The sequence below is a fragment of the Tauraco erythrolophus genome, chromosome 3, assembly GCF_009769465.1.
Source record: "Tauraco erythrolophus isolate bTauEry1 chromosome 3, bTauEry1.pri, whole genome shotgun sequence".
In the NCBI taxonomy this organism is placed as follows: Eukaryota; Metazoa; Chordata; class Aves; order Musophagiformes; family Musophagidae; genus Tauraco; species Tauraco erythrolophus.
This window is the reverse complement of record NC_141467.1, coordinates 99,934,263-99,961,019: the sequence shown is the minus strand read 5'-3', so window position 1 is coordinate 99,961,019 and position 26,757 is coordinate 99,934,263. Positions and strand designations below refer to the sequence as shown.

Genomic DNA, 26,757 nt, shown 5'->3' with positions numbered 1-26,757 from the left:
ACATAAATAAGATTCATTGTTGTAAGTCTACTGCCAACATGAGACTGAATCTCACAACTGCAATGCAATCCATAAAAATCTTATTTGATTTCTCCCTATAACAAGAGAACAGATGTTAAACTTAAGTATTGCAGCTGAATTCTTTCTTAACCCTCTGTCTACTATCCCCATTAAACACTGTCAAGTACTTGTCTGTGCTCTGCAGGTTTTACTATTGAAAATACTGTTTTCTAGAAGGGAGGTCTCTCCTTTGGTAGTGTAGTCCTCTAGAGAGAGTGGTAGAACTGTTGAATTATTTTTTTTACAAAAAAAGTAAAAAAAAAAAATAGAATCATAGAATGGCTAGGGTTGGAAGGGACCTCAAAGATCATCTAGTTCCAACCTCCCTGCCATGGGCAGGGACACCCTTCACTACACCAGGTTGCCCAAAGCCTCATCCAACCTGGCCTTGAACACTGCCAGGGATGGGACATCTACAACTCCTCTCGGCAACCTGTTCCACTGCCTCATCACCCTTTGAGTGAAAAATTTCTTTCTTATATCTAATCTAAATCTACCATATTACTCACGCACTTCTGTGAGTAGGCTTATGTTGTTAAAAGAAAGGAGAATATTAAGATGTAACCAAACATCCCTAATTCTTTCTTCCCTGGATAAATAATCTGTATTTAGCAATGTCTGCAGGTTAGCCATCTACTGTAGAAACACAGAGAAAGAAAAGTGCATTATGGTGCTTAGTATTTCCCCAAGCCAAGGAGAGTGCCTGATACCCTGCAAGCCATTGCAAACACTGGAAGTTGGATGCCATGCACTAAAATAAATTCAAATACTTGTAGAGGCTGCATTCCCACTCAGTTATGTGATGTGGCATCACACTGACATTATGTGAGTGCTCGCAAAGGTGGGCTGGGGCTTGTGTGAAGGAAGGATGCAGTTTCCTTGGCATGGTGTGACCATAACTGTGTCATATCCCCGTGCTGCCACAACCTGATACCGTTCCTCTGTGGGCAGGATCAGGTCAGGATGTATCAGTCTTATGTTCTGTTGTAAAACCTGATTGCCTTTCAGCCCGTTTTCTCAACGGTGCACAAAGCCTTTAACTTCTTCCTTTGTTTCAGGGTGAGAGGGGAGCTCCTGGCCTCCCTGGACAACCAGGAGATAGAGGTGTGCCAGGGATCGGACTGGCTGGACCCCCTGTAAGTAGCAGGTCCTACTGCAACCTGTGACAAGGTGAAAAATAACCCATCACCATCCGAGGAACGCGTTGCCTGTGCTCAGCTGTACCAAGAGCCTGTAAAATGTACCAAGGGACATTTTACCCCCTGAAGATGCAGACCACAAACTAGTCCCAAGGCTGCCATTCATGGCTCAGATGTCTACATGTCTGTTGTGAGGGCTCTTGATGGATTTGGCTTTAGCTGAAAGAGAAAGGCAAAGAAGTGCTATGGGAGTCGTTGATGTCACTGGCTGTTACTCGAGACTTTTCTGCATCATCTTGACACGTTGGCTGTGGATGTGAGTCGAGATATGTGCTAAACCAGCAGCACTAATCTGTTGGGAAGATGTAACACATGCCCACATCAGGGACACAGTCAGCACTCTGACAGGGAAATACAAAATCAAATTACTTAAATTTCTGTGTTCCAAGAGAGCCATCATACCCATAATTTCTCACAAAGGTTTAGTTGCACCTCATCCAGCTCTACCCTCACCTCCTGCGGTCGGTGTTGAAGGTGTACCCTTATCAGTAGGCCAGAAGGTGTATTTGGGAGTGTGATCTGAAAAGTTTGGATTTTTGTATTGCTGGAGTTTGGTCATTCCAGTATTTAGGATGTACAACTCGTCTTGAGAGGAGGAGGATTTGGTAGTGCTCTGACTGTAGCCCTGCTCAGAGTCCTCCAGATATGCACTGAATATGCAAGAGAAATACATTTAGGAGGAAGCAAACTTTATTCCTAGCTGTGATTGCTAGAGGACATCTGAGACCTTGCATTCTTTCACAACCTCTTGGACGTGCCATGGTACTGTACCAATCACAGTCATTTTTTTCATGCTCTAGTTATCTAGATTCAAGTTTTCCAATTAGTACAGGAAATTACCTTGAAATGATAAGTCCTATTGCTGTGTAATGCTAGTTGACTAATCTGGCTTTCCGAGGTGTATCTCCACTTAATATTTGCTTTTACCTCCCTGAACACTATAGATGGCCATGCAGACTGGGTCAGTCATTTTTCACACTATACCTGTGTCATGGCCTTCATGGTCCTCACAAGGTGACCAATGACTGAAGATTTGCTGGGTTCTATCTGTTGTGATTTATCTAATGAACAGCAAAGTTCTTCCATTTCTTAATGTTTAGTCATTAATATTAAAATTAAAGTGAAATTAGCAAATGAGCATCTGGCTTCTTTGAAAGTCACTAGGCTGTGGCTAGTTTTTAATTACTGGTTTCTAGATTGAGTACGGGGTAGGTGAGTTCACTTCTGCATCCTGATAGACACCAGATGACAAAGTTATTCTTCACTGAGGCTTTAGCATCTGCATATCCATGAACACAAGTGACTAAGAAGTTTACTCCAAATTTCGACATCGCTTGTCTCACATCAGAGGATTACTTTTTTCATATGACATCATTGTTTGACCACTGTCAAGATGAGTAGCCACCTACATACCACACTAAACTGATTTTTTTTGTTTATTTAATTTTTTTTAATCCACTATTATGATTATTTTCTCCACTGTAGATTCATCATAGCCTCAGCTCCAGTGCAAAGACTCTGGAATTGGAAAAGAAATGTATAACCTTGAATCCATCAGGCTTTCACAAAGACTGAGTCCCACAGAAAAAAAAAAATAAAGTCAGTGGAGCTGCTTCAGTGCATATTGCACACTGAATTAAAGGTGTCAGCCTATACCCTTTTTAGCAAAGTGACAATATTGTGTGTATAATACTTTCAGCTTCAGAGCTGAGAGCCAGCAACTCTTTTTAATTGGAGTCCTCACCCTGTTTCCTCCTGTGCCCTTAACGTCTCTTGGGTTTTGCTCCCTGCATAAAAGGTATGCATAGATGAGGATTTTTTTACTTTGTCTGCTAAAGTAGTGAGTTACAGTTTACATAACCCTGAGCCATAAACTGAGTATTGGCAGAGTGTGTTCTTCCCAACTGAACCATAAGGAGAAGAGGGGACTGCTTGGAGAAAAGGAGTGCATTCACATGCCCATGCTGAACTTGTCTAATGGACACATGTGCTTCATGAGCAGAAGGGTTTTGCTCTTGCTCTGCCTTGCCCTGCTCATATTACCGTGGGTTCAGCGTTACGCATTTAGCCTTTGCTTGAGCGTTAAGGCGTCTTGCATGGAGGACTGTATGAGGATTAGTGAATTAATGTGCCTGAAATAGAAACCAAAAGGAGAGGAGTCACAGTGTGAGTCAATTTATTCAAACACAGCCCCAGAGATGTGAGGTGGAGCCTTGCTTTGGGTGTGTTTGGAATGCCAGATTGACTCATCCATGCTAGATGTGGATACCACATCACTTCTGTGGTGTTTCTATACAAGTGGATACCTTGTAGTGGCTCATTCTACTCAGTTGCACCTTATTAAGTTACACCGCCAAATGAATAGCATATCATAGAACCATAGAACAATTTGGGTTGCAAGGGACCTTAAAGATCATCTAGTTCCAACCCCCCTGCAAGCCCACTGGACTCCCTGCTTTGACCTCTTTTAAAGGGCACACAGGTCCCTTGGGATGCTTTTCCTTGTGTTAGAGGTACCTGAATGCAGTGGTCTTCAGGACCTGGGAGAATTGTCCTGTCCCAGCCCAACAGATGTGAGGGTGCTGTGGTTCTGTGTCCCCAGGTCCAGCCAGTAGCGAGGCTGAGCAGGTGTTGCCAATGGGCATGTGCATATACAACGCACACGTGCGTGCGGTCATGCAAACCAGTGCAGAGAATAGTGCCTTCGTCAACACTCATGTAAACCTAAACAGCACTCTCAGAAACACGGGCAAGGATATCTCAATCCTTCTCCTCCTCTCTGGCTGATGAGGTTTGAAGGCCACTATTGGAATATATACATGGAATGTGGATCTTTCCAGCAGCTGGTCTTGAATGCCTACTCTGCCCAGTACCCATGCCCCAGCACCCCAGTGTCCTCCGGTTGCTGGCACTCAGACCTGCAACCCACTTGGTTTCACAGCCTCACACCTCAGTTGCTGGCAACCAGACCTCTCCTGTTCACCATCTCATCTGGCTTGAAGGTCACTAACATCCAACCACACGAGCTCAGATTGATGAGCTCACCCATGAAGAGTGTTACAAATAGGATTCAATGAGAATTTAGGAAGGACTGTGGTGATGAAGTGCTGGGCTCAGACAGACAAGCAACATGTTAGCATACAGCTGGCCTCTTTAGTCCCTTTTTCCCTCTTTTCCTCTCACACTTTTTCCTCCATGTCCACCTCAGTTTCTTCCTTACTCTGCCTTTGAGTCTTCCCCTAAACATCCTACTGTGAATATTGCACCTTCCCACAATGTCTGTCTGAGCAACCCGTTAAACTTGCTTCTTTTCCTCACCCTTCCTTCTCCATTTTTTGTTATCTTGGTGCTTCTGGACTCACCCTGATCTGCCAAGGAGGATGTTAATTTTAAGCCTTGGTAGTGTTTTGATTGCTCTGTCTTCTCTGTTTGTTTGCAGGGCCCTGTGGGACCCCCAGGAGACAAAGGGTCATTGGTACAGTATGTCTTTCTAACTACACTCAGATTTTATGGGGAGGAGAGAACTGCATTAATTGTGTTTCTACCAGTTATTTCATAAAGGCATGTTTAATTAGTTTCTTTTTGCCCAAGGCTGGTAGGGTCACAGCATGGCTGACCCTCCAAAGGAGACTTCACTTATGCATTACCAGATACTTGTCTGCTATACTTAGTTGTGAGAAAAGAGTTGATCAAAACTCTTGGCATGGTGACAACTTATCCTTACCTGTCAATGTCCTACAAAAGAAAGAATGAATCACTTGTTTAACCCATCATTCAAAAAAAGTATTCCGAGGCGTATAATTCAAAACACACTGCTGTTCCCTATAGCAAGGCCTCAAAGGTTTAAAAGAAACCATTTCTAAGCATTTTCCTCACTTAAGTCTTACAGAAAACCCTGCATTTCAGTATTCAACAAGCACACCTTGTTCCTCAACATGCAGTTTTAAAAGGATGCAATCCATTGGTGTGAAACAAATAACTGTGTACCGTGGTCTCAGTATACACTGGCATGAATTTCCAGCACTACAGGCAGTCCTAGCTAGTGTACTGGCTTTGCACTGAGGAACTGGACCTTCTTTTCTCCTCTGCAGTCCTTTGCTCACTCATATTTTCTCCCTGTAAAGTTACCTGCCTATAAGGAGTCATCATTACCTTTCCAATCAAGGTATGTGAGCCTTGATTTTAGTCCCTTGAGGCAGAAAAATGACGGACACTGTGATAGTGCAACGTGAAATTTATTTTTTTTTTAACTCACTCATAGTTGTTTAATTGCTAGTGAATTTTTTTCCCAATAACTATTGGGTTGAGAATTTCTTCTCTTTGGCGAAGAAGCACCTGATAAGCGTTGTTCACATTAGCAGGTTTGTCTGTTCTTTCCCTACCAGGGTCCCCGCGGTGTACCTGGTATCCCTGGACCACAGGGGCCTCCTGGCCAGGATGTAAGTAAAATAAAAGTGTAAATGCTCAATACTCAAATATAATTTCCCTAAAAATTGTGTTCATACTCAACTGCAGTAATTGAGTGTTACTAGAATGGTCCAGGGGAGATGATTCGCAGAAGTGGAGCTCTCACATGTTGGGATGTCAGGGAAAAACAATTAGGCTCAGGAGTAACCTCTCGAGTAAAGCGGTGCACTTTACCACTGAGCCATTTTCAAGTGACACTGGAGAAGGGACTTGGCAGCGTACACTGGAGAACGACCGCACACTAGAAAACAACTCTTGTTAAGCTGTCTAGGAACTTCTTAGAAGCCGCTGAAATAAGTAACCTGTAATATTTCTATGAAAACAGGCCACAGCCGTTAAAAAGCTCTTTGTGAATTCATTTTGCTGCTGCTGCTGTGCATGAGAGATGACATTTTAACCTCTCGGTGCGTTGTCCTCACTCCTGGCATCTCAGTGGGTGAGTCATGGAGCTGAGGAATAGAGAGAAATGAGACAGACTCCCAGCTGGAAAGCTGACCCCTCTCGCAGCACAGCTTTGTCATAGTGTTGACTCAGAGAGAAGAGAGGGGTTTTTTCGCTGCTGGTCAGCCACCTCTGTGATGTGGAAACCAGTACTGGAGGAAAACCAGCAAGGGGGCTCTGAAGATTTTGAAAGACTTGATCTGTGGGTTTGTGCCTGTTGAGGGAATGCTGTGGGGAGGGGAAAGTGGCCTTCTGTAACCCTCCTCCTCAGCACTGCCTTGTGATGTTGTGTCTGAAATGGGTATCAGTTTTGACAAAGTCCACAGCAAACAATTTTCATCCCTAGTGCAGCTTTATTGGTGTATATCAGCTGGCCTAAACGATGTTCTTCCTACACGATGACTCTCCTTTCCTCCTGCAGCATTTGGAGAAGGTTTAGTTTTCTTCCCACCTTCTTTGTCACAAGACAAATGATTATGGCCGCGGTATTCCTCCACAGCCCATGATAGTAGAAATAGTCCTTTGCCTCCATCACTCTCTGTCTCTGAGCAGCCACGGATTCAGGATTGATTGTGTCCTGCTGACTGCCCCTAGAGCTCCTCACCTTATCTCAGAGGACTGAGATTTTTACCCTAGAGGTTTTAGACAGGAGATACAATAGATGGGTCTATTACAAGTGTGTTGTGTGAGCAGAGTGTCGGAGACGGCTTTTCTGAGTCTCTTTCTGGCTGTACTCAGATCAGCGTTGACTGGTCAGCTCTTGGAGAGGCAGTACTACAGTCTTTACATCTTTCCTTTTCCCTGCAGAAAATTGCCCAAGCAGAACCATTCCTCATGGTACTTATAAAACACATCCTCTACTACACTAATTGCTTTAATTGCACTCCATATGTCTTTTGGGAGGTCTCTGTATTCTGGTTGATCACCTATTAAGCAATTCTACCTGTGTTTCAGGAAGTGTAAATGTAACTGCAGGGCACACTCTAACATTTCTTGGTATAACAGCAGGGATACCTATTTTCACAAGATGATGCATTCGCAGTTTCTTGATCTCCACTTTCATTTCTGACTAGTACAAAAGATTTTCCTTCTGCTTTTGCAAACTTGTATGTCAATGTAGTATTCCTGTGTTCTTTGAAGCATGCCCATTTTTGTACTCTGGTGTTTAAACAATATGTCATCAGTTAGGAAAGCTCCAATTTGAATTGTTAATAGGGGTTTGCCATGTAATTCCCAAGCCATTCAGTGGCAACAGCTTTAATGACTTGCCTTAATGTCTTGTCTTTTGCTGTGGCCTTTGAAAATATATTCCATGTTTTTTCTGAGACTGAATAATTCTTTCAAATCATATTTACATACATTAGGTTATTTTCTGCATTATTTTTCCAGTTACATACTCATCAGATGCTCTTGGAAATGTGTATTTGGGGAGGTGGAAGTGTCAATACTTCTTTTGCAATAGCTTTGGCCAGAATTATCTCCCATAGATGAATACATTAGGGTTTTTTACATGACAACATGTTTCTAGTGCCCTGAAAGCACGTGCCGTATTTTTTGCAACAGGACTGCCCGAGGTCACCTTTTGAAACATCTGTTGGCAACTTGATGAAATATCAAGAGTTCTCAGGACAGTGTCTTGTTTTATTGAAGTTTAGTTTTTGGAAATCCTTGTCCAGGTTTACAGTACAGCCATGCTGGTGTGCTTTGTTATGCTACTTTTAGTAAAAGGCTTGATGTTCATTTGTATGAAACGTCCTCCAGAGTTCACTATGCCCATAAATCCCTACAGATTCTCTTCTTCTGGGACAAAGCTGAGACGTGTTTTCTTTGTCCCAAGTAGATTAATTTATTGTCTTTAAATTTGCATGATTTTTTTCTGATTAACTAAAGCTCCAATTCTTAAAACCTGAAAAGTGCTTTCTGTGAGCTTTTTTATGTTCTTTGTTTTTCCTTTTAGTAGGACTGACTTGCTCCATAGCAGGACTACTATGTATTATGCCAGCTTTCATGCCCTTCATTACTTCAAATATTATTTGCACTTGCTTTTGGAAGAAAAAAATCCAAATCACATTTTAAGCTGGCAATACTCCTGTGTTGGGTATTTAAAAAGTGTAGCCTTAAATTTCTTCTTCAGAGAAATTGGCCAGTCTCATATTCTGAGAGTTACAAAAAATAATCTTACATGTTAAGTGATGTTATGCGCATGGCCGCCTTCTGCAGCTGCTCCGGACCAGGTCCCTCCTTCCCAGCCTCTGGTGTCCAGGAACTGGGTCTCTGCCCAGGCTGAGGGGTGCGGCTGCTGCTTCCCATTTGCAGATTCAACCAGTAACAAAGCTGCACATGAATCCCAGAGACACAGACATGGACACATAGACACAGAGGACATTGACATGGCTGATCACACAGATTGTCACAGCACCTACATGCAGGACTCACATACTACGCAAACACAGACAGCCAAGTCACCTCCTCTTGGGCTGGCAGAGACAGAAGGTCACTGGTGGTGGCACACACCCCCCCCTCCCCAGGTTCACAAGCATATCCGTGTTTGCAGATCCTTCAAGCGTTTGCACAGTCCCTCTGCCTGCCCAGCACCTGCCTGGATCCTAGACCCCCTTATCTGCCCCATGGGTCTCCTGCTCGCTGGCTGGTCCATCCTGATGCTCACTGCAAACACACACGCATTCACACACTCATCCCTCCTCCACTCCACACTTGTGTTTCCCATTGGGTGTACCAGCACAGACCCCCACTTCCAGCAAGATCAACCTGAACTTTGTAAACCAGGAGGACCCTGGACTGAGAAGGTGCAGGAATCGATAGAGCTGTGCAGACCCATGAGGTGATTTGTAGGGGAAGGAGAAGTACACATGATACCCCAGCCCTGACCCAACTCACTGGCTAGTCCAGCTTGAATTTTGTTGGGGAATACACATGCACTTCCCACGCACGCCAGGGTTGGGGAAGATACAGACACTCACCTCCCCAGCAGCCAGCACCAGGCACACAGGCTGTGACCGACAGTCCTGCTTGCCCTGCACGCTCGTGCCCTCATGGGTCTCTACAGCTCTATCAATTCCTGCACCCCTCCTGGGCATGAGTCTCCCTGGTTTATAATCCTGTCACTTGCAAAGTCCAGGTTGATGTTGCTGGAAGTGGTGTCTGTGGTTTCTTGATAGCCCATCAATTACTGTGAGTGGTGAGGTTTGTTGCTTGTCTGGTCTGTGTCTTGGTTTCCTCCTTTTCCCTTGGTTTCTGAATTGACAAGGTCCCGGATCAGATAACCTCACTGGAATAAACACTCTCCTGCTCCCCCATGCCCTCATCAATTAGTGTGACCATCCAAGTTTGGTTCCCATCACTGCCTGCCTTATTATTTGTTGGTCAGATTTCTGTCCCTGTAGGTTTTTATTTATGGCTTCCTCCTTATTTATCCTTGTTGTGTTGACAAAGGTCCTTGACCAGATATCTCTAAAGGAGCAGACACTCTCTGGCCAAATACTCTTGCACTACACATTTTTGGGGAAGCATCCACATCTACCTGTCTGCTGGAAGCTAAAATGTTTCCGTTCAACGTACCTACTTAGTTCCCTTAGATTAAAAAACAATCCGAATGAGACATTCTCTTGTCCTACTATTAGCAGTGAGGGCACCCATTTAACAGGCTCTTTCTGTATTTTGATTGTGATCATTTTAATTAACATAAACATTGAATTAATCACTTTTTAATTATGTTAATTATTTCTGATAACTAAGTTCCAGTATTACCACAAAATTAATCTTCCCCTGCATTTACTTCCATAATTACAAAAGCTTTGAGGATGCATGCATTACTGCCATCAGATCTGAAAGCAGAGCTTTCTGCTCTGGAGTTGTTTTTCCCATACAGCTAGAAGGCCAGTTTGAAGGAGCCTTTGCATTTGTTTTAGAGTTCAAATTGAGTACAGTTATTAAACCTCCTGTTGGCTTTTTATTCCTGGAACTTGTAACCTATTTAAGCTATTTCATTCAGGTTTAATTTTCAGTCTTTTAATAGTACTACTGCACCGTAAGCCTACAACGTTATTGCTTTATGACTGGCTTCCTTATACGTTTTCTCTTTCTTTAATTTGCATATACATCAATTAACCTGAGCATCATTTTTAAGTGTGTCATCTGCACAGCTGACATCAGTTTCCAAAGACCATTCCTGAGGGTCAGATTTTGCAGGCCAACAGACTACTCTGGATCCTGTGGATCATAACTCCTCATTGCTGACATCTTTTTCCTGCACTGGTATGCTGTACTGCTCCTGGTGAATATTCCACTTTGTGCCAGCTACGTTGGCTGCAAACTCCTGAAAGTGTTCAAACTTTATGAGCTTTCCAGCGGTGGTTGTTATTTGGATCTGTGCTTATTCCCACATTTCATTAGCAGCACTTCTTTTCAGTGCCATGCAGTTTTTTGGGCAGACTCTTTCAAGTTTTTTTTTTATTTTTTTTTTTTATTTTCTGGCTTTCTCTTTTACAATTTTCTCCCCTGTTAGTCAGCTTGTCAGATACAATTATACCCTCTGTGCCTGCCTTCTAGCATTTTCGTTCTGCTGTGAGCAATGTTTGCAGCTTGGCCCTTGTTGTCAGCCTTTTCTAACTCCTGGCCTCTATAGTCCAACCATCTTTCCTCTGCTTTGGACTCTGTTTCCAGTTGCCTGATCTTTCATAATGCAACATGCTGAAGTGCCATTGTCCTCTATCTGGTTTGTTCGTTTCAGCTCAGACAAGCATTCGTCAAAGAACACTCTCTTTTTGCAGTCTTTACCTTTCAACTGTTTGACTTTTCCTGAGGATGCAGTGGTTTTCAGATTTGCCATCTATGGACCATAACTTCATTCCTTATCCAGGCTATTTGCATCCTGTTAGAGACATCACCACCTCCACATCATACCGCATTCAATAAAATAGGTCCATCTGTTGTTTTTTTTTTTTGTCTCAAGGCAATCAGATACCATGTGGATATCACAGCCATGCTTAGATCTTTCCCAGGATTTCTGTTTTAGTCACTCTCTTCTTGTGTGTCTTTTCTCATAACTAAGGCAACTTTTCCTATATTCTTCTTTAAATAAATCTTTAAATGCTCAAATTCTACCACTAGTATCATGCCATGTTTCAGATCCCTAAGCAAAAGGCTGTCAGGGAGCCCCATGGTAGAAATAGTTTATTTGTAGCTACATTAACAGTCAGCGTGAAAGGCATTTCTGAATTGTCTTTTCTGTGTTGCTTTCTCATCCAGGATGATTCTCATGGCTAAAGTCTTTGCTTTGTATGGTACCCCTTAAAGAAAGTGCTGTGTCAGTCTTCCTGAACAAAGTAGGTCTGGGAATATAAGATCTGTTTAATTTAGGTGACCCTCTTCCCGCTTTCAGGATTGGTTGAGAACCACAGTGGCGAGGATGCCAAAAGCATGACCTGACGATTTGCAACTGTGAAAGAGAAGGGACTTTGGGAACATGCCACAATCTTCTAACAGCAACATTGCTGCTTTGTGGAAGCAGCAAAACTGTAAATGGTTGTAATGTTTCCTTATATTTCCTCAATTTCCCAGAAGGACATTTGTGGAGCTTATGAGCTAAGAATCTCCTTCACACCTTATCTTCTCTTGGTTCTCACCTGCAGAAGGTTTAGTTCCTTGGAAACAAGCTTTCATCCATGGACTTCAGTGCTGCTTCAGTTCCGCTTTAACTCTGCTTCAGTTTAATATTAATTTCTTAGAAAGCCAAATAACTGAAGGGTTGTTGTTCACTCAGAAGTGTTTAATGTGGACACAGAAAAAGAACAATCAATATATTCTCCCATTTTCTCTCTCCTCTAGTAAGAGGTATGGAATTTAAGTGAGACACAAGGATGAAATTCAAGTGTGCTCGATAGCTATAACTGGTGTAGGAGTGTGTCACGACTCTGCCTGTCGTGGCCATTAACTCCCCATCTGGGAGTCTGCATAAATAATACAATGAACTGATTGGAGACAATGGGCCAACCTGAGACAAGGTGATTGACAGAACGCCTGGTCCCCTTTCTGACAAAGTGTTTGACCAATTTTTAAAGGAGCTTTCCAGGTGGAAATTTTGAATAGTCTCAGAGAGTCTCCTGGTTACCCTCTGCTGAGCTTATGGCGATCGAAAGCCACTACTTGTATCTTCAGTATGTTGATCAATGTACTGGACGGGGAATCTGTCACCATCCCAGAGACCTCTCCAGGTGTGTCTTGCTGCGGAATCAACCAAACTGAACACAGATAAGATGCTTTTAATGATAAGTAAAAACTGTTCCTGTAGATGCATAAATTGTCATAGAGGAGAGACTTTTGTATGTGGTGAAGACAGTTAGAAGATATTTTGTATGTTCTCTAAGGTACTCAATATGGATGGAACATGCATATGCTTGAGCGATTACATGGGGTGATGGGCCAGCTGGATACAAGAATATAGCAGAGAATGATTTGGAGAAATCTCACCCAGTACAACTTAAAACACCACTACAAGGATCCTTGCAATGCAGATTTCTGTCACAGTGACCAAGTGTCTTGTTCAAAATACTCAGTTTCAGATGTGAGCGTTAATTTATGGAAAGATTCAAAAAATAATATTTTGTTTCATTTTGTTTGATGGCTTTTTAAAACAAACTGATGACTTGCTAATGGCAGGCAAGAGATGTCCATTGCAGGGGGTTCTCTTTTCCAAACCGTGATTTCATGGACCTTAAATTCTAAGGATGCTGGTCATTTCTATGTCTTTATCTCATGAAAACTGATACCAATACACCCCTACAAAGAAAGAAACAAACAAAAAGGCTCATTGCTGTTCAGGTGCAAGGGACTTGTTTGCAAGGCTCATGCAAAGCAAGGTCTTGATTTTGAATGTTCAAGTGTCTCTAGGGATTTAAAGGTTCATTCTTCACACTATTGCAGTTCATAGTGTTTCCTGCAACCAGGAGTCAGCCTAAAGCCATTTCAGTCTTTATGTGACTCAAGTGAATTTAACAAGGTCGTACAGTGAGATTTAGGAGGGGTTGAGAGGGTGTGATTAGGAGATGGCAAAAAATCGAGGGTCAACTTTTAAAATCGCAGATATTTAAAGGAATTCACTGTTTGTCACATGCAAGGAGCAGCGGTGTTCAGTGGCAGCACGTAGAAATGTGTGCTAGTCCAGAGCAGTCAGCAGAGCATGGGAGCAACCAGGGTGTTATTGTATCATAATTACACAAAATTTTCTTTCTCTTGATCTGCAGGGTCTACCTGGAAATCCAGGTGAAAGAGGACCTCCTGGAAAACCAGTATGTAACTTCACTTCTATTTTACATCTTCCTTGTAACTTAGTTTCTACCTGTGCACCTCATCTTAGAAGTGCAGTTCAGTGCATTTCCGCTGTGGCTTTTCCCAGTGGAGCAAGTAGAAAAACACTAAGAACCATTAAGGGATTATGATAAAAATATCTGTGATGGCTTTGGAATGGTACAAAAATAATTGGATATCATGTGCTTAAATAAAAGCCAAAATTTTAATGGCAGTTTCTTAGCATCGCTATGCAGTAGGCTGAGTAAGAACTCAAGTTTGATCAAGTGCATTGATAAGTTAGGGTGGGAAGCATGTGTTTGACCCAATAAGTCCCAGACAGGGCAAGGGAAACCAATGAGAGTCCATAAACATGTTCAGGAAAACTTCTTGTACCTTGGTGCCTTTTAAAATTGCTGAGATAAAGAATTTCTCATTCCACAGGGTTCCTCGCCCCTGCTCTCTCCAGAGGACATAAATCTCTTGGTAAAGGTAATCAACCTTTGATGATGGCGGGAATTTATTGGTGTGTTTGATTCAGACCTGACTAACATTGTGTGATGGAAAAGTGTCTGAGCTCCAAGTGCAAAAGATGCCTTTAAACATTCTGTCAAAGCTTGAAACTTGCAGGTCTTCTACTTGCACTGGTATTGGGACACTAGAGCACGTGCTGGAGATCAAAATCCAATGCCTTTTGACTGTCCCCAGCAGTGAAATGACCTACAAAGATCTTTATAATATGGTGTATGTTACAAGAGCTCTAAGACTTTTTCAGCTCTGAGGCATGGTTTCCCAAGGAGAAATAAACATTGTCAAGTCGTATTACCTAAACTAGAAAATGGAAACCATTTTAATAAAATGTCTGATTTTTCATGTATACCTCCAACAGTGACTGGAGTAGGTTTGAACTGTGGGTGCGAAGTCAATTTGCATAGCACATCCGAAAGGATGCAGGTAATTAACCTTGGATGCACCCATGTTTCAAGAGTGATGATCTGTCTGTCTGCTTTTACTCTCCATGCGGAGAGTTGTCTGGGAAATAAGTCAGTATTTGATAGGTGTTGACTGCAAAATCTTTACAGATTTACATGGGCGGAGTTGGGAGATTTTTAAGCAGTCCTGAGATGTGGCAAGAAATCCTTTCTTATTGATTAAAAGAAACTGAAAAATTACCTTTTTTTACCAACCCCATTAACAAAAGGACCCTTTGAAGGTCGCTACTGTGAACTGCCTTCATTGAAGAGCTGTCTGTCTCATGGAGCCAAGTATTTTTCTGGGGATTTCACTATATGGTATTGTTTGAGATTTCTGATCAGGACGATAGCAAGAGACTGATTCTTGGATACAAAATGTAATTTTGATGTCCCTTTGTTTTCTTCCTTTGATTACTTGAACACTCATTTGCCTTGCATATTCTTTCTCCTTGGTATTTTTTCACTCCACATTTGGTACCGATCTATATAAAGCAGCACCTTGAAATCCCGGATGAAATTAGGACTCCGTTGTTCTGGATGTTTCTCAAGCACTTGTTAAGTAGATAAATGTGCACGTAGGGACTGAGACTTAGAAAGACAGTTTACCCTACAGTTTTTACCCTACACCCAACGACAAAGTTGGGTGTTGGAGCAAGGTCTCCTAACTCTCAGCCTGATGATCTCTCTGTTGTGCTACGCTGTCTCTTAGAGGCAGGATTCACTCCCCTTTTGCTGAAGGGAGTCTGCCTTTGAAATGGAAATGTCATACCCGTGGTATTACATTTCCTGAGGATAGTAGAAACGTAAAGACTACAGAATGATGCTTCAAAGAGTTTTAGAAGGAGAGAGGTGGTTATTCTCCATGACATAGTTTGGCCAGGACACTGTGACATTCACTTGGTCTTCACAAACTCCATCGGATGAGTTGTCCTTGGCCATGCTAGCTGCTGAATACAGTTTCCCTTGCAGAAAGCTCTTCCTGACACTGTGCTGCACCTGGGTTTTCCCTAGCAATCTGCCCCCTTAGCAGCAACCCAACTCTTTCAGACTGGTGTAGCCACAGTTTTCTAGTAGTCTTGTAGCTTCAAAACAAGGTTGTTCTTGGTAGTCTTAGAATCATAGAATCATAGGATCATAGAATCGTAGAATAGTTTGGGTTGGAATGGACCTTTGAAAGTCATCTAGTCCAACACCCCTGCAGTGGGGAGGGACATCTTCAACTAGACGAAGTTGCTTAGAGCTCTGTCCAACCTGGCGTTGAATGTTACCAGGGATGGTGCATCTACTACCTCTCTGGGCAACCTGGTCCAGTGCCTCACGACCCTCATTGTAAAAAAATTATTCCGTATATCTAGTCTAAATGTACCCTCTTTTAGTTTAAAACCATTACCCCTGGTCTATTGCAACAAGTCCTGCTAAAAAGTTTGTCCTCGTCTTTCTTGTAGGCTCCCTTTTAAGTACTGGAAGGCAGCAGTAAAGTTTCCCCAGAGCCTTCTCTTCTGCAGGCTGAACAACTCCAACTCTCTCAGCCTTTCTTCGTAGGAGAGGCATTCCATCCCTCTGATCATTTTTGAGGCCCTTGTCTGGATGCGCTCCAACAGATCCATGTCCTTCCTGTGTCTTGCTTTGTGGCTCTCTAACCTCCCCATTAGGAAGAGCTTTTCCTTGGTTTCTTGATCCTGGATGATCAGTTAGGACCTGTCCAACTAGAACTGATAGGAAACTCCCCATGAGAGCATGTATGAGCTCAGCTGCTGACCCATGTTCTGCTCCACACTGCTCTCACTTCAGTTCTGTAAGGTAAAGTAACCCAGATCTTACCCAGTGTGGTCAAACTGCATAGGGCTACGTGTTATACCAGCACCGCACTGCTGCATTCATAGCGAGTGTCTGCAGGGTCTGCTAGGCACCTTCAGTCTATTGCTAACTTATTTTTCCATGTTCTCTCCTAGGACGTGTGTAGTGAATGCCCTCCTGGCCCACCAGGACTGCCAGGCATCCCAGGTTTCAAAGGTGATAAAGGTCTCCGAGGACCACCAGGTAGAGATGGCCAGGATGGGAAAATGGTAAGAGAGCTGGGGAAGTGACCATGCCTTGGATGTTGTGTAACCTTGTTTTTCTCACAGTGTGTTGAGATGATTGATTTATATTTTTTTCATCAACAACCTACTGAATCTCTTTAGATGTCTGTGGAGTCAATGGACTAAACAAGTGTTTGCCTCTACTTCTTTTGCATTGCAGGGAAGTGCTGGTCCCAGAGGTCCTGCAGGCCCACCTGGTCTGGATGGCCCAAAGGTTAGTTGATTTTCTTAATTTGTCTAATGAAAACTTATTTGTGACTAATTAGTACACTGGCTGAAGAAGGATCTTGGTGTCATCCATCTCTGTGTAAAGGGGTAGGACTGGCCTGTTGGGTGGGCCCTGTACTGGCAATTTACTGGAGTGCCACACGCACAGCTCCCCACATGGCCACTGTTTCACTTAAATAGTGTCTTCACACACACACGCACAAACAACGAAAAGTGAAGGGCTTTGTCGTGGTTTTTGGACTGAGGGTCGAGACAAGAACCGAGAGGGAGCACCCACCAACCATGGTCCCGGGCAAAACATGACTCAGGCTTTCTTAATAAAACAAAACAATTTATTAACAGTTACTTAACAGGAGACAAGGGAACGAAACCGGTTACTTGAGAGGAGAAAAGAGAAAACAAGGCCAGATCTTAAAACAACAACCTCCCCACCCCGTTTCCTTTCGTTCCTGGCTCTACCTCCCCCCCAGCGGCGCAGGGGGACAGGGAATGGGGGAGTACAGGTCAGTTCATCCATGTTGTTCACTGCCGCTCCTTTCTTAAAGGAGGAGGAGTCTTTACACCATTTTTCCCTTGCTTCGGTGGATCCCCTACTCACGAAGAAAAAGTCCCCAAACTTTTCCAGTATGAGTCCTGCCCGCAGGATTGCAATCCTCCCCATGGATCGCACCAGTTTGGGCTTTACCAGTCTCGGCCTCTTAGGGAGCTGCTGCCACTTGCGTCGGCGTGGGCCGTCCCATGGATTTCAGATGCCTCCACGACCTCGTCGTGCATTCCATGCCCCATTATTAACAGTACCTGGTCGCGCATCCCCTGCTCCACGACCTCTCCTGGGCTCAGGCATCTCCTTTCCGACGTGGGTTTCTCCACGGGCCACGAGTGGGTTTCTGCTCCGCCGAGTACACCCTGGCTGCAGGGGGGCCGCCTGCCATCTCACACCGATTGCAAGGGAAACCTCAGCTCCAGTACCCCTCCTCCTGCTCCATCTTGACTGACCAGGTCGCTGTGGTTGTTTTCTCTTAGATCTTAATCCTCTCTGAGGAAGCTCGGCCCGGCGGGCACCCCGGGAGTGGGGCGCTTACCGAGTCCCCCATGCGGCTCCCCCGGCGCCATCTTGAGCACATGGCGCCGGCCCGGGCCCGACGGCCGCTCGGCCGGGAGCCGGGAGCGAGGGCAGCGCCCTCCTGCTCTCTCCTCGCTCCTGAGCAAAAAGCCCTTTCCCGCCCCTTTGTCCCAACTTAAATAGGGCAATTTGCAGAGGCGCCAATTTGGCTCAACCTCCCCCTGGGGGGGATGGGACTCAGATCTGGTGGCACAGGGAGCAAATCCCCTCCCCTGCCACCAGAACACCCCCCCACACATCAAACTATCACAGGCTTGATTCTTGATGTTGAGTTTCATTTCACTGGGATTTTTTTGAGAGGTGAGGGCTTTAGAGTAAGTTCCAATCCACACCAGGTGAGGAAGAAATTAAAGCCTCAGCAGCAGACATACTGCCTGTTCTTCTCCTGTTTGAATCCTATAGGCTTGAATCACTTAAATTAAGCGTGATGCAATGGGCTGCTGGGCTCCACATACACTATCTGCCGTGGTGGTTTTATCCAGACTTCAAATGTTTCCTGAAACACGCTGTAGGAAAAACTCCTTGTTTCATCCATATGCTACTGCCAAACAGTCTAGGGACATAGGACAACAAAGAACTTGCAATGTCTGAAGGATTCCAATAATGTCACAATTCAAGCACTTCCCATAAAGAGGTCTGTAATCAGTCTGCTCACAATGCCAGTGCCTGGTCACAATCAAAACCTTTACAACTGCCCAGTGTGAAATAAATCAAAACAAATCAATGGAGGGAGAGATAAGGTGGTTTCATGATGTACCACAATTTCCTCCAGACTTCCCTGCATTACTGACTTACTGTCTAAACCAACTTCTGCTATTTTAACATCTTTGTATTTGCACTTATTAGAGTGTAGGACAAGCTAATAGAGATTCATGAATTAATTTTATATCTTGCAATTAAAAGTATGGCAAGGAGAGCAGTAGAGTCTCAAAAGTAAATATAGGCTTCATCAAAATGAAAGTATGTTCCAGGGTAAAATTTGCAAAAGAATTAGTAACTGAGAGCAACACCAAGCAGTCTGAGACATGCCACATCTGCTGCTTTCTTATATGCTATGAGAAAACAGAGATTTGGGCAGCAAGTTTAGGTGAAGTAAGAGGATGAATTTTAAACTGTACATGCGCATAAAATAAAATAATTTATAAATAGTCTAATTTGTATTCGGTAAAAAGGCAGAATCACAGAGTTTGCAAATGTTAAAAGAAAATATTGTAAGGCCCCTAAGAAGGTGCAAACACAAAGACAGTCTTTGTGACTCCTTTCTAAATACATTAGGAGGATCCTCGCAGTGAAAGACCCAAAGAGCTCTGCGCTTTTGAAGGTGTAGTATGTTGTCCTTACCAACACCATCCAAACTAGTATTAGGTCCCATTTTGAAACAGAGCAGTAGAACTGCAGATCTTTGCTCACAAGCAGCTTCATGCCTTCTGGCAATATGAATTTTGGCAAGGGTGTGGAGCAATGGATTTAAACTGAAAGAGGGGAGATTTTGATTAGATATAAGTAAGAAATTCTTCACTCTGAGGGTGGTGAAGCACTGGAACAGGTTGCCCAGAGAAGTTGTGGATGCCCCATCCCTGGAAGTGTTCAAGGCCATGTTGGATGAGGCTTTGAGCAACCTCATCTGGGGGAAGGTGTCCCTGCCCTTGGCAGGGGGGTTGGAACTAGGTGATCTTTGAGGTCCCTTCCAACTCAAACTGTTCTATGATTCTATGCTTCCATGAATTAGGCCTCTTTTAATTAATAAATAGCAGCCCTCCTTCCCTCACTTGTCTCCTAGCTCTCAGGTAGTAGATCAGAGTGTTATTTCCATGGCCAGCAATTCATTAGTGTTCTGTGCATTGTTCAGAATTTGTTCCACATCATGTTAGTATTTTTCACTGTGTGAGACTTGTCTTGCCTTACCTTAAGCACTGATAATCTACTGACATCTACATTTGAGTTAGCTGCCTCTGTTCTCTTGTCACTAGGACAGAAAGAGAGAAAGAGGGGAGCACTTTCTGGGTATTAATTTTCTGACCACAGCTTAGAAACACTGTTTTTATTGCTGTTATTCCTGAAGGGAAAGGAAGTTACTGACTCATACTGTGGACGCCTCTGTTGGGCCAGATGATGCCTTACCAAGATCTGATTTAGTGAAGTTCCTATGAAATAGGTCAAAAAGCTGATACAATACTGAATCTAAGTGACTTTCAATGGCTTTTTTTTTCATTATCAGGGTGCTAAAGGAGACCGTGGTGTGATTGGGGATGCAGGTGAAAAAGGTGAACAGGTAAAAATAAAGTGTGGTTTCCGACAGTGCCATCACTGTGATTGTTCTTTCATCAATAACTCCTATGAAGTCAGTAGAGGAACACCCTTGTCAGAGAAAGAGGAGGAAGATGGAACTCTTCATCACTGATAAACCTAAAATGGGCTATACCAAAGAGTGGAACTGTAGCAGTCCTCCACGGACTTCCATCCCCAGCTCCAATAAAACTTTCCCATATGATCTGTTTCCTCACCTCCAGTTCTCTACGTTACCCAACCTTTAGTCATTTCCCCAGATAATGCCTAGATGAGATACAGAAGGTCAGGTGTCTTTGGGTTGAAAAAGCCAGTGTTTGTCCTAGAAGATGAATGTAATGATGACCTCTTTTAGGAAACAGTGAGATGCCACAGGAAAGAGGAGAATGGTCTAAACTACAGCAAACTTTCATAGTTAATTTTACCAAGGGCTGGGTCCATAGTTAAATGTAGAAATCAGCACCTTTTCAATGAGATTTGTAGGATATTTTAAACAGGTTTGGTTTCCTGTCTGATCTCCTCCCTTATACAATTCCACAATACCTGTTCTCATCCCCCATTAGTATAGACTAAAGTACACATTAAGAAAATTGCACCTTAAATCTAACTGTGTTTATTTCTGAAGTGCATGCTTTGAAAACCAAGGTTTTGTTTTAAAAAGACATGGTTCCTATTTCTTTATAATCAGCTCTCTGTGTTGTCTCATTTCAATGTTACCTCACAATGTTCAATCACCAGTTAACTTTTATGGAACTAGAGATGTGAATGATGCATAAAGCAAGTCTCTCTTTTTGTTCTGCAGGGCCACCCTGGAATGCCTGGCTTCTCAGGGGCTCCTGGAAACCCTGGTCCGCCTGTAAGTTCCTCTGTTGCAAAGATGGTCCTCTATTTTCCTTACTAATAAAGGTTGTTGAAAGCTCCATATGGAATAAAGGACCATTCCCACCTGTCTGTGCATTGCATCTGCATTTTCCAGGGGGTTCCTAATGGTCCCCTGAGTGTCATAGAGCTACTCACTCATGATAATTGCTATTTAATACATTGGCCACTTCTCACTGATTGCTTCAACTCATTCTGTAAATTGATGCTAAGCTTCAGTCGCTCTCTTTATACAAGGCAATGATCATGAAAACTCTTCCGCAGAGACTACTTAGTAGCATGTGTATAGGTGTTTTCTTTGACGTGGAATAAGTTGTCAGGCTAGAACAGCAGATTTAAGAGTATTTTAGTTCTCAATTTTACACAGTGGTATGAGACTGGGTTTTCTCCAATGTTCATATCCTGTGGGTTACTTTTGAATTAAACGGCCTTTTCCATGTGTCCCTCTCCATCACGGTCCTTCTCATTCCTAGCTCTACTCTCTCTGTGAATACAATTATGCTTCTTTGTATTTAAAAAGGGGAGACAGTGCAGAATCAGGGCTGAAATAACTTGGCCCTCCTGCTTGTGATATCACCACTTATGCCCTTGAAGAGTTAGGATTTTTGCTGAGCAAAGGGCTTTTCTTTCCAAACCACCTTTCTTTGCCCAACCACTTATACTGCTGCTTACGGTGCAGTTTGGCTCTGCCATGCTAAGGGTGCTCAGCCTTCATCTATTCTGGGGATCAGCACAGTCTCTTCAAAGCTGGATTTATATTACAGTGACTAAATGACAGGAGGTATCAGAAAAGAGGATTAGATTAAAATTCTGTTTTCAGATGGTAGCAGTGCCTAAAGGATGCTGAATGCTTTGCCACTGTGGCAACACGTGGACCTGCTTTGTGGGTTATTTGCACTCCTGTGAGCCCTATTTTAGGAGAAACTAATAACACAGACACTTTTACTGTGTCTGTATTAACCTCATATTGCCACAGCCATAGGGTTATTCCAGTAGGATTAAAACTCTTAAAATTGTCCTATGGATCCTCTGAATAGACTCACAGTCAAAGGAAATGTGCAAAGTAAAACTGATCCTATCAAGCAGAGCAAAACGTAATGTTCCCTTAGATATTCCTTTTCTTCAGCTTTTGCTTACTTTTTCCTCTGTCTGCCTTGACTCGTGGCTCCAGGAGTTTGCCTGCCACAGAGTATTCTTCAGACTGCTCCCATAATTTCTGTTCTTCAGAGTTATTTTTGTCATAAGATTGGCTTTTTCCTAATTGTCCCCTATTTTCAGAAGGAAGGGCCAGGATCAAACTCAAATATCTGTCTATTTCTGGCTTTGGAGACTGATTGAATGCAAAGGTTGGCACTGCTTTTCCATGATGAATGAAGAAATGATGGAATGAATGCTGAACTGAGCGACTGAAGAAAACTTCAGTGTTGCCAGCTGTGGTAGGGCGTCTGTTGACAAATGTACAAAATACATTAATCATTCATGTTTTTTCTTTTTTATTTTGTTTAGGGACCAGATGGGGCACCGGGACCAATAGGACCTGCAGGAAGCCCAGGAGACATAGTAAGCCCTAGGCTGTGTGTTTCACCACCATCTTCACCTATATTTGGCTCTGTGAAGCTGAGCTAGAACCCATGTTATGTCCTTTCAAAGCTCCCCAAACTATTTGATCTGAATCAAGTCTACACGTGCAAGTAGAACCTCCACCAATAACCACAGATTACTCTGTTCTTCCAGTTTCGTTGACTCACTAAAAGAAACTCCACATTAGCCAGAGCATAAACCAGTCCATGGGACCTCTAAGGAGTTTTTTGTACCTCTTATTTGTCTGTCCTTCCCATTAACATCTCTTAGCCTCTAGAACAGGATGACTGTTAGGATGCTTCGTGGCCCAGGCTAACACCTGAACTGTCTGTGAGGATTGTCAAAATGAAACCAGATGCCAGGGCCTGAGACCATTCCCTGGTATCGCTGAAAATGCTAGTACAGATGTAACCTTCAAGAAGTCCATGGAGAATTTTGCTATCGCTGTTTCATTTGAAGGGTGTTCAGATGCTACTTTATGGTAATGCATCAGAAAACCCTGGGAGAGACAGAGAATCAGATTGATGCTAACTTCAGGTTGAAAAGGAAAAAATGAACCTTCCCTGAGTAGTGCATGCTGTCGAGCTGGAACAGTTTAAGACTGTGTAATTCTGTGATTGATTTCTACAGCAGGGTTTCCAAATGAGCAAGGTGCCTTTTGCAGATCCATTTTAATCTGAACTTCATCGTAAGTGGCCAGTCATGGTCCCTCTGATGGCTGTTGTGAAATCAGTGGGCACTCTCGGCACAGAAGCCAGAGACTGCATGGACAGGCTGGCTGAGATTCCCTTTCAAGTGAGTGATCAAGGTTCTGAAAGACCTTGGATGCTGTTGTCCAGTAGGGGATTTCTCAGGACTGTGAGCAAGGCACTTCTCATAACTATTGATTCAGTAGATATAAATATAAACCTTGTATTTCTTGGTAGGACATCTCATGCTAGAAGTTAAAGATTCAAATATAATTAAAGAAAAAAATTACCAGTGATTTCTGTGGTTTCTCTGTCTGTAACAACTTATAAATAATACTGGATATTTTATGTGAAAAGAAAACCCTCCAGTTTAAAGCAAAAGAAATTCCAGGAAACCTTGTATTCTGTGTGGCATAGGCTGCAAGACCAGCTTCTCACAGTCATCCCTTGTCAAAGTCTACATTTCCTAAATCTTCATCTGATCAAAACATCTGAAGAGCTGTCCGACCTGCAGTGTTTTTGCTTTCATTCCAGGGTAAAGATGGCCCTCCAGGTCCACAGGGCCCACCAGGGTTGCCTGGACTTCCAGTGAGTGCAATTCAGTTCCTTCTCATTCAATACATTAAATTGTTTGCAAACACACAGGTGTGTAAAACAAACAGGTGATATTTTTGAGGCGCTTTGAAAGCTATCCATGATCTGTAATGGCATCTGTCATGTTGATGCTGTGCCCTTGGTCCAGGACAGTGTGAATATTGTGTTTGATCACTTTAAAGCTGTGTGTTAATTACCAACATGAATCAGGTCTGTTCTTTATCTGGCTCCTCATTGGAAGAAATAGTTTTATGCAGAGCACAAAAATCAATTGATAGCTCCAGTGTAAAGACACAAAAATTCATAGACTGGAATACCATCTTTATCTGAATCCGCAGACAGAATAATTCCTTTGCACTGACTCAAGATCAAGTACATCTCGGGCATAGACTCTTCTCTTCTGGAAAGCGTGTTAGCACAACATTTTGGGGTTTTTTATCCTTCATAGGGATAGGGCCAGAGCTATTTCTAGTGTAAAGCAGTCTAGCTGAATGAAGATAATGGCATTATAATGATTTATAATAGATGTTTATAGACTCCTGTTTTAATACTGTTGGAGTGCTTACCTTGCTGGAAATCAGGAAACCCCTTAGACTTGCCGTATTGGAAAGGGAAACAGTTTATGCTGTTACAGTGGCATGGCAAGGAAAGATTTATGGCTGAGCCATAGAAACGGGGTATTTTTTGGAGGGTTAGGCAAACTCAAGTATGCCATGATGAAGTCAAGTTGTCGCTGTGAAACTCACACTGACAAAAACCACACCAATCATCTTCCCTATTGACGCCTTCCTTCAACCCTGCTTTGCATTTCATTTACAGGGCATTGCTGGGAACGACGGCAAGGATGGCAAGCCAGGATCTCTTGGGGAACCGGTAATGTAATTTAAAACTGTTTCGCTCAGGCAATCAGAGCCTGCATCCGGTTATTGCTTTTGGAGCTGCCTATCTGTGGGCTCCTTAGGGGCGCAGCGAGCCTGTTTGAACGTGTTTTTTTTTAACACCAGAAGGACTATATTGTCTTGAGCAATTTATAAGTGTCACACACTAGCAATCTTGAAAAGAAACTGAGTACTTTTACTTTTACAGCTACCATAAATATACTAAAACTTAGTGATTCCACTTTTACAGCTACCGTAGATATTGCAGAGAAAGAAGGTTGTCTTGTAACATTAAACTTGGTGATTCATTTTTTAAGTAGAAGATTATGGGCTATAAAAAGTTTAAAGGAAGTGTCTTTAAAGAACCCTTTTCTGGATTGCTCTGTGACAGTTCTGTTGTCCGGAATTAGAGGTTTTATATTTGATTTTCTCTACTTAGTCTATATTCGTGTTTATTGAGGGGAAAAAAGCTGAGCCATAAAGTTGTCAGCAAAAAGGAAATGTTAAGAAATTGGGCAGTGAATGTTACTCCTTGCAACTGTGTTTGTTATATGAAGGATGTGCTTCCAGTATCTGGCATTGCCAGCCTCTTTCTGTGACTTGTCAAATAGGACTTAGTGGATCTGTGAGGGGTCAAGTGCCCAGTCATTAGGACAACTGGTATGTGGAGCAGTGCTTGTCACAGCAGCTGCAGACAGTTGTGTGCCTGCATCAAAACACCTGGTTTCTACGTGCAGATGCTGATTTTGTATGTGCCTGCTAAGTATTGGTGCAGTTCTGTGCATGATCCCTCCGACATTAAAACACTGTAAAGATGTACTCACCCAAAGGTTTAAGTTACCTTTGAATCTCAGAGGCTGCTTTCACAACAGTGTGGGTAAGGGTATGTGTGAGAATGTCGGTCACTACTGTCCTCCTTGCACACCTGGACTCCAACGTTGCTGGAGGAACCCTGGGCAATCACAGTTCTCAGTGCTGTTACGTCTAAGGGAGAAGAGTAGGAGGTTCTCAACAGCATAGAGATGGACCTGAGACTCTCGCTAACGTCAACATGATTGTTTCCCGTAGGGAAAGCCTGGAGAACCAGGGCTCCCAGGCCAGGAGGGTGCCAGAGGCTTACCGGTACGTGCTGCTCTGAATGGTTCAACCCAGTCACTCTGTACTGTAGCTGGGAAGCTTTTGTTGGGCAGAGGAAGGCCTTTAATGATGCAAACATACAACCAAAGAGCCGGCCTGGCTGAGAATAGTCATGGCATTGTGACTAAATAAATAATCAACAAGAATCAAATAGAGGCATTTCCAAATCCTTCACACTTGTAGAAGAGTAGTCCCTTTCCTAGAAGTTAAAGCACATAACCTCATGACTACGCTTCATGACACTCCTTCTACCAGAAGACATGGTCACAGCTGTAGTCCTTGTGCTCTGTTACACGTCCTCTGAAAGGATGGGGACAGTGAAGTTTAGGGCTAAATAGTCTATGGGCTGGTCACACCAGGAATACACTCAGTCTTGGTCTTGTAGCCTAAGGAGTTACGGAAAGGGCTTTTCTCTCCGTGTGACATAGTCCTTCCTGATCAATCCCTGGAATACAGCAGCTCAATGCTGACCATTCCTCAGTAATCTCAGGTGAAATTGGAAAGGCCGTTAAGTGCACATTCAAGCCAGAGTTTTCGTAGTGTATCATGCATCAGAGTTATGAGTGATTGCTGCTTTCATTCTCTTCTGCAGGGTTTCAAAGGACAGAGAGGAGATACAGGTCCTCCAGGTCCTCGGGTAAGTACCATATACCACATGCATGATGATTCTTTGGAGAAAGATTGTGTGAATTAAAGCTGACCTTTCTGAGGCAATAGGTAAAAATGATGACAAGTCTGTGTTTAACACGGCTTCACTAGGAGCAAGTCATGCCTGACTAATTTAGTGGCCTTCTACGACAAAGCTACAATGCTGGTTGACGTGGGTAAAGCAACG

General features: G+C 43.2%; 1 protein-coding gene across 1 annotated transcript in view; it reads left to right on the top strand.

The window, feature by feature from the left end:
• COL22A1 (collagen type XXII alpha 1 chain) overlaps positions 1–26,757 on the top strand; it is a 215,783-nt gene that overhangs the window by 173,912 nt on the left and 15,114 nt on the right. The window contains exons 40-53 of the mRNA XM_086609339.1: positions 1,119–1,196; positions 4,699–4,734; positions 5,645–5,698; positions 13,430–13,474; positions 13,917–13,964; positions 16,399–16,512; positions 16,688–16,741; positions 20,097–20,150; positions 20,967–21,020; positions 22,550–22,603; positions 23,848–23,901; positions 24,727–24,780; positions 25,854–25,907; positions 26,515–26,559. Of these exons, the coding sequence (XP_086465465.1) occupies positions 1,119–1,196; positions 4,699–4,734; positions 5,645–5,698; positions 13,430–13,474; positions 13,917–13,964; positions 16,399–16,512; positions 16,688–16,741; positions 20,097–20,150; positions 20,967–21,020; positions 22,550–22,603; positions 23,848–23,901; positions 24,727–24,780; positions 25,854–25,907; positions 26,515–26,559 (798 nt within the window). The remainder of the gene's footprint in view (positions 1–1,118; positions 1,197–4,698; positions 4,735–5,644; positions 5,699–13,429; positions 13,475–13,916; positions 13,965–16,398; positions 16,513–16,687; positions 16,742–20,096; positions 20,151–20,966; positions 21,021–22,549; positions 22,604–23,847; positions 23,902–24,726; positions 24,781–25,853; positions 25,908–26,514; positions 26,560–26,757) is intronic.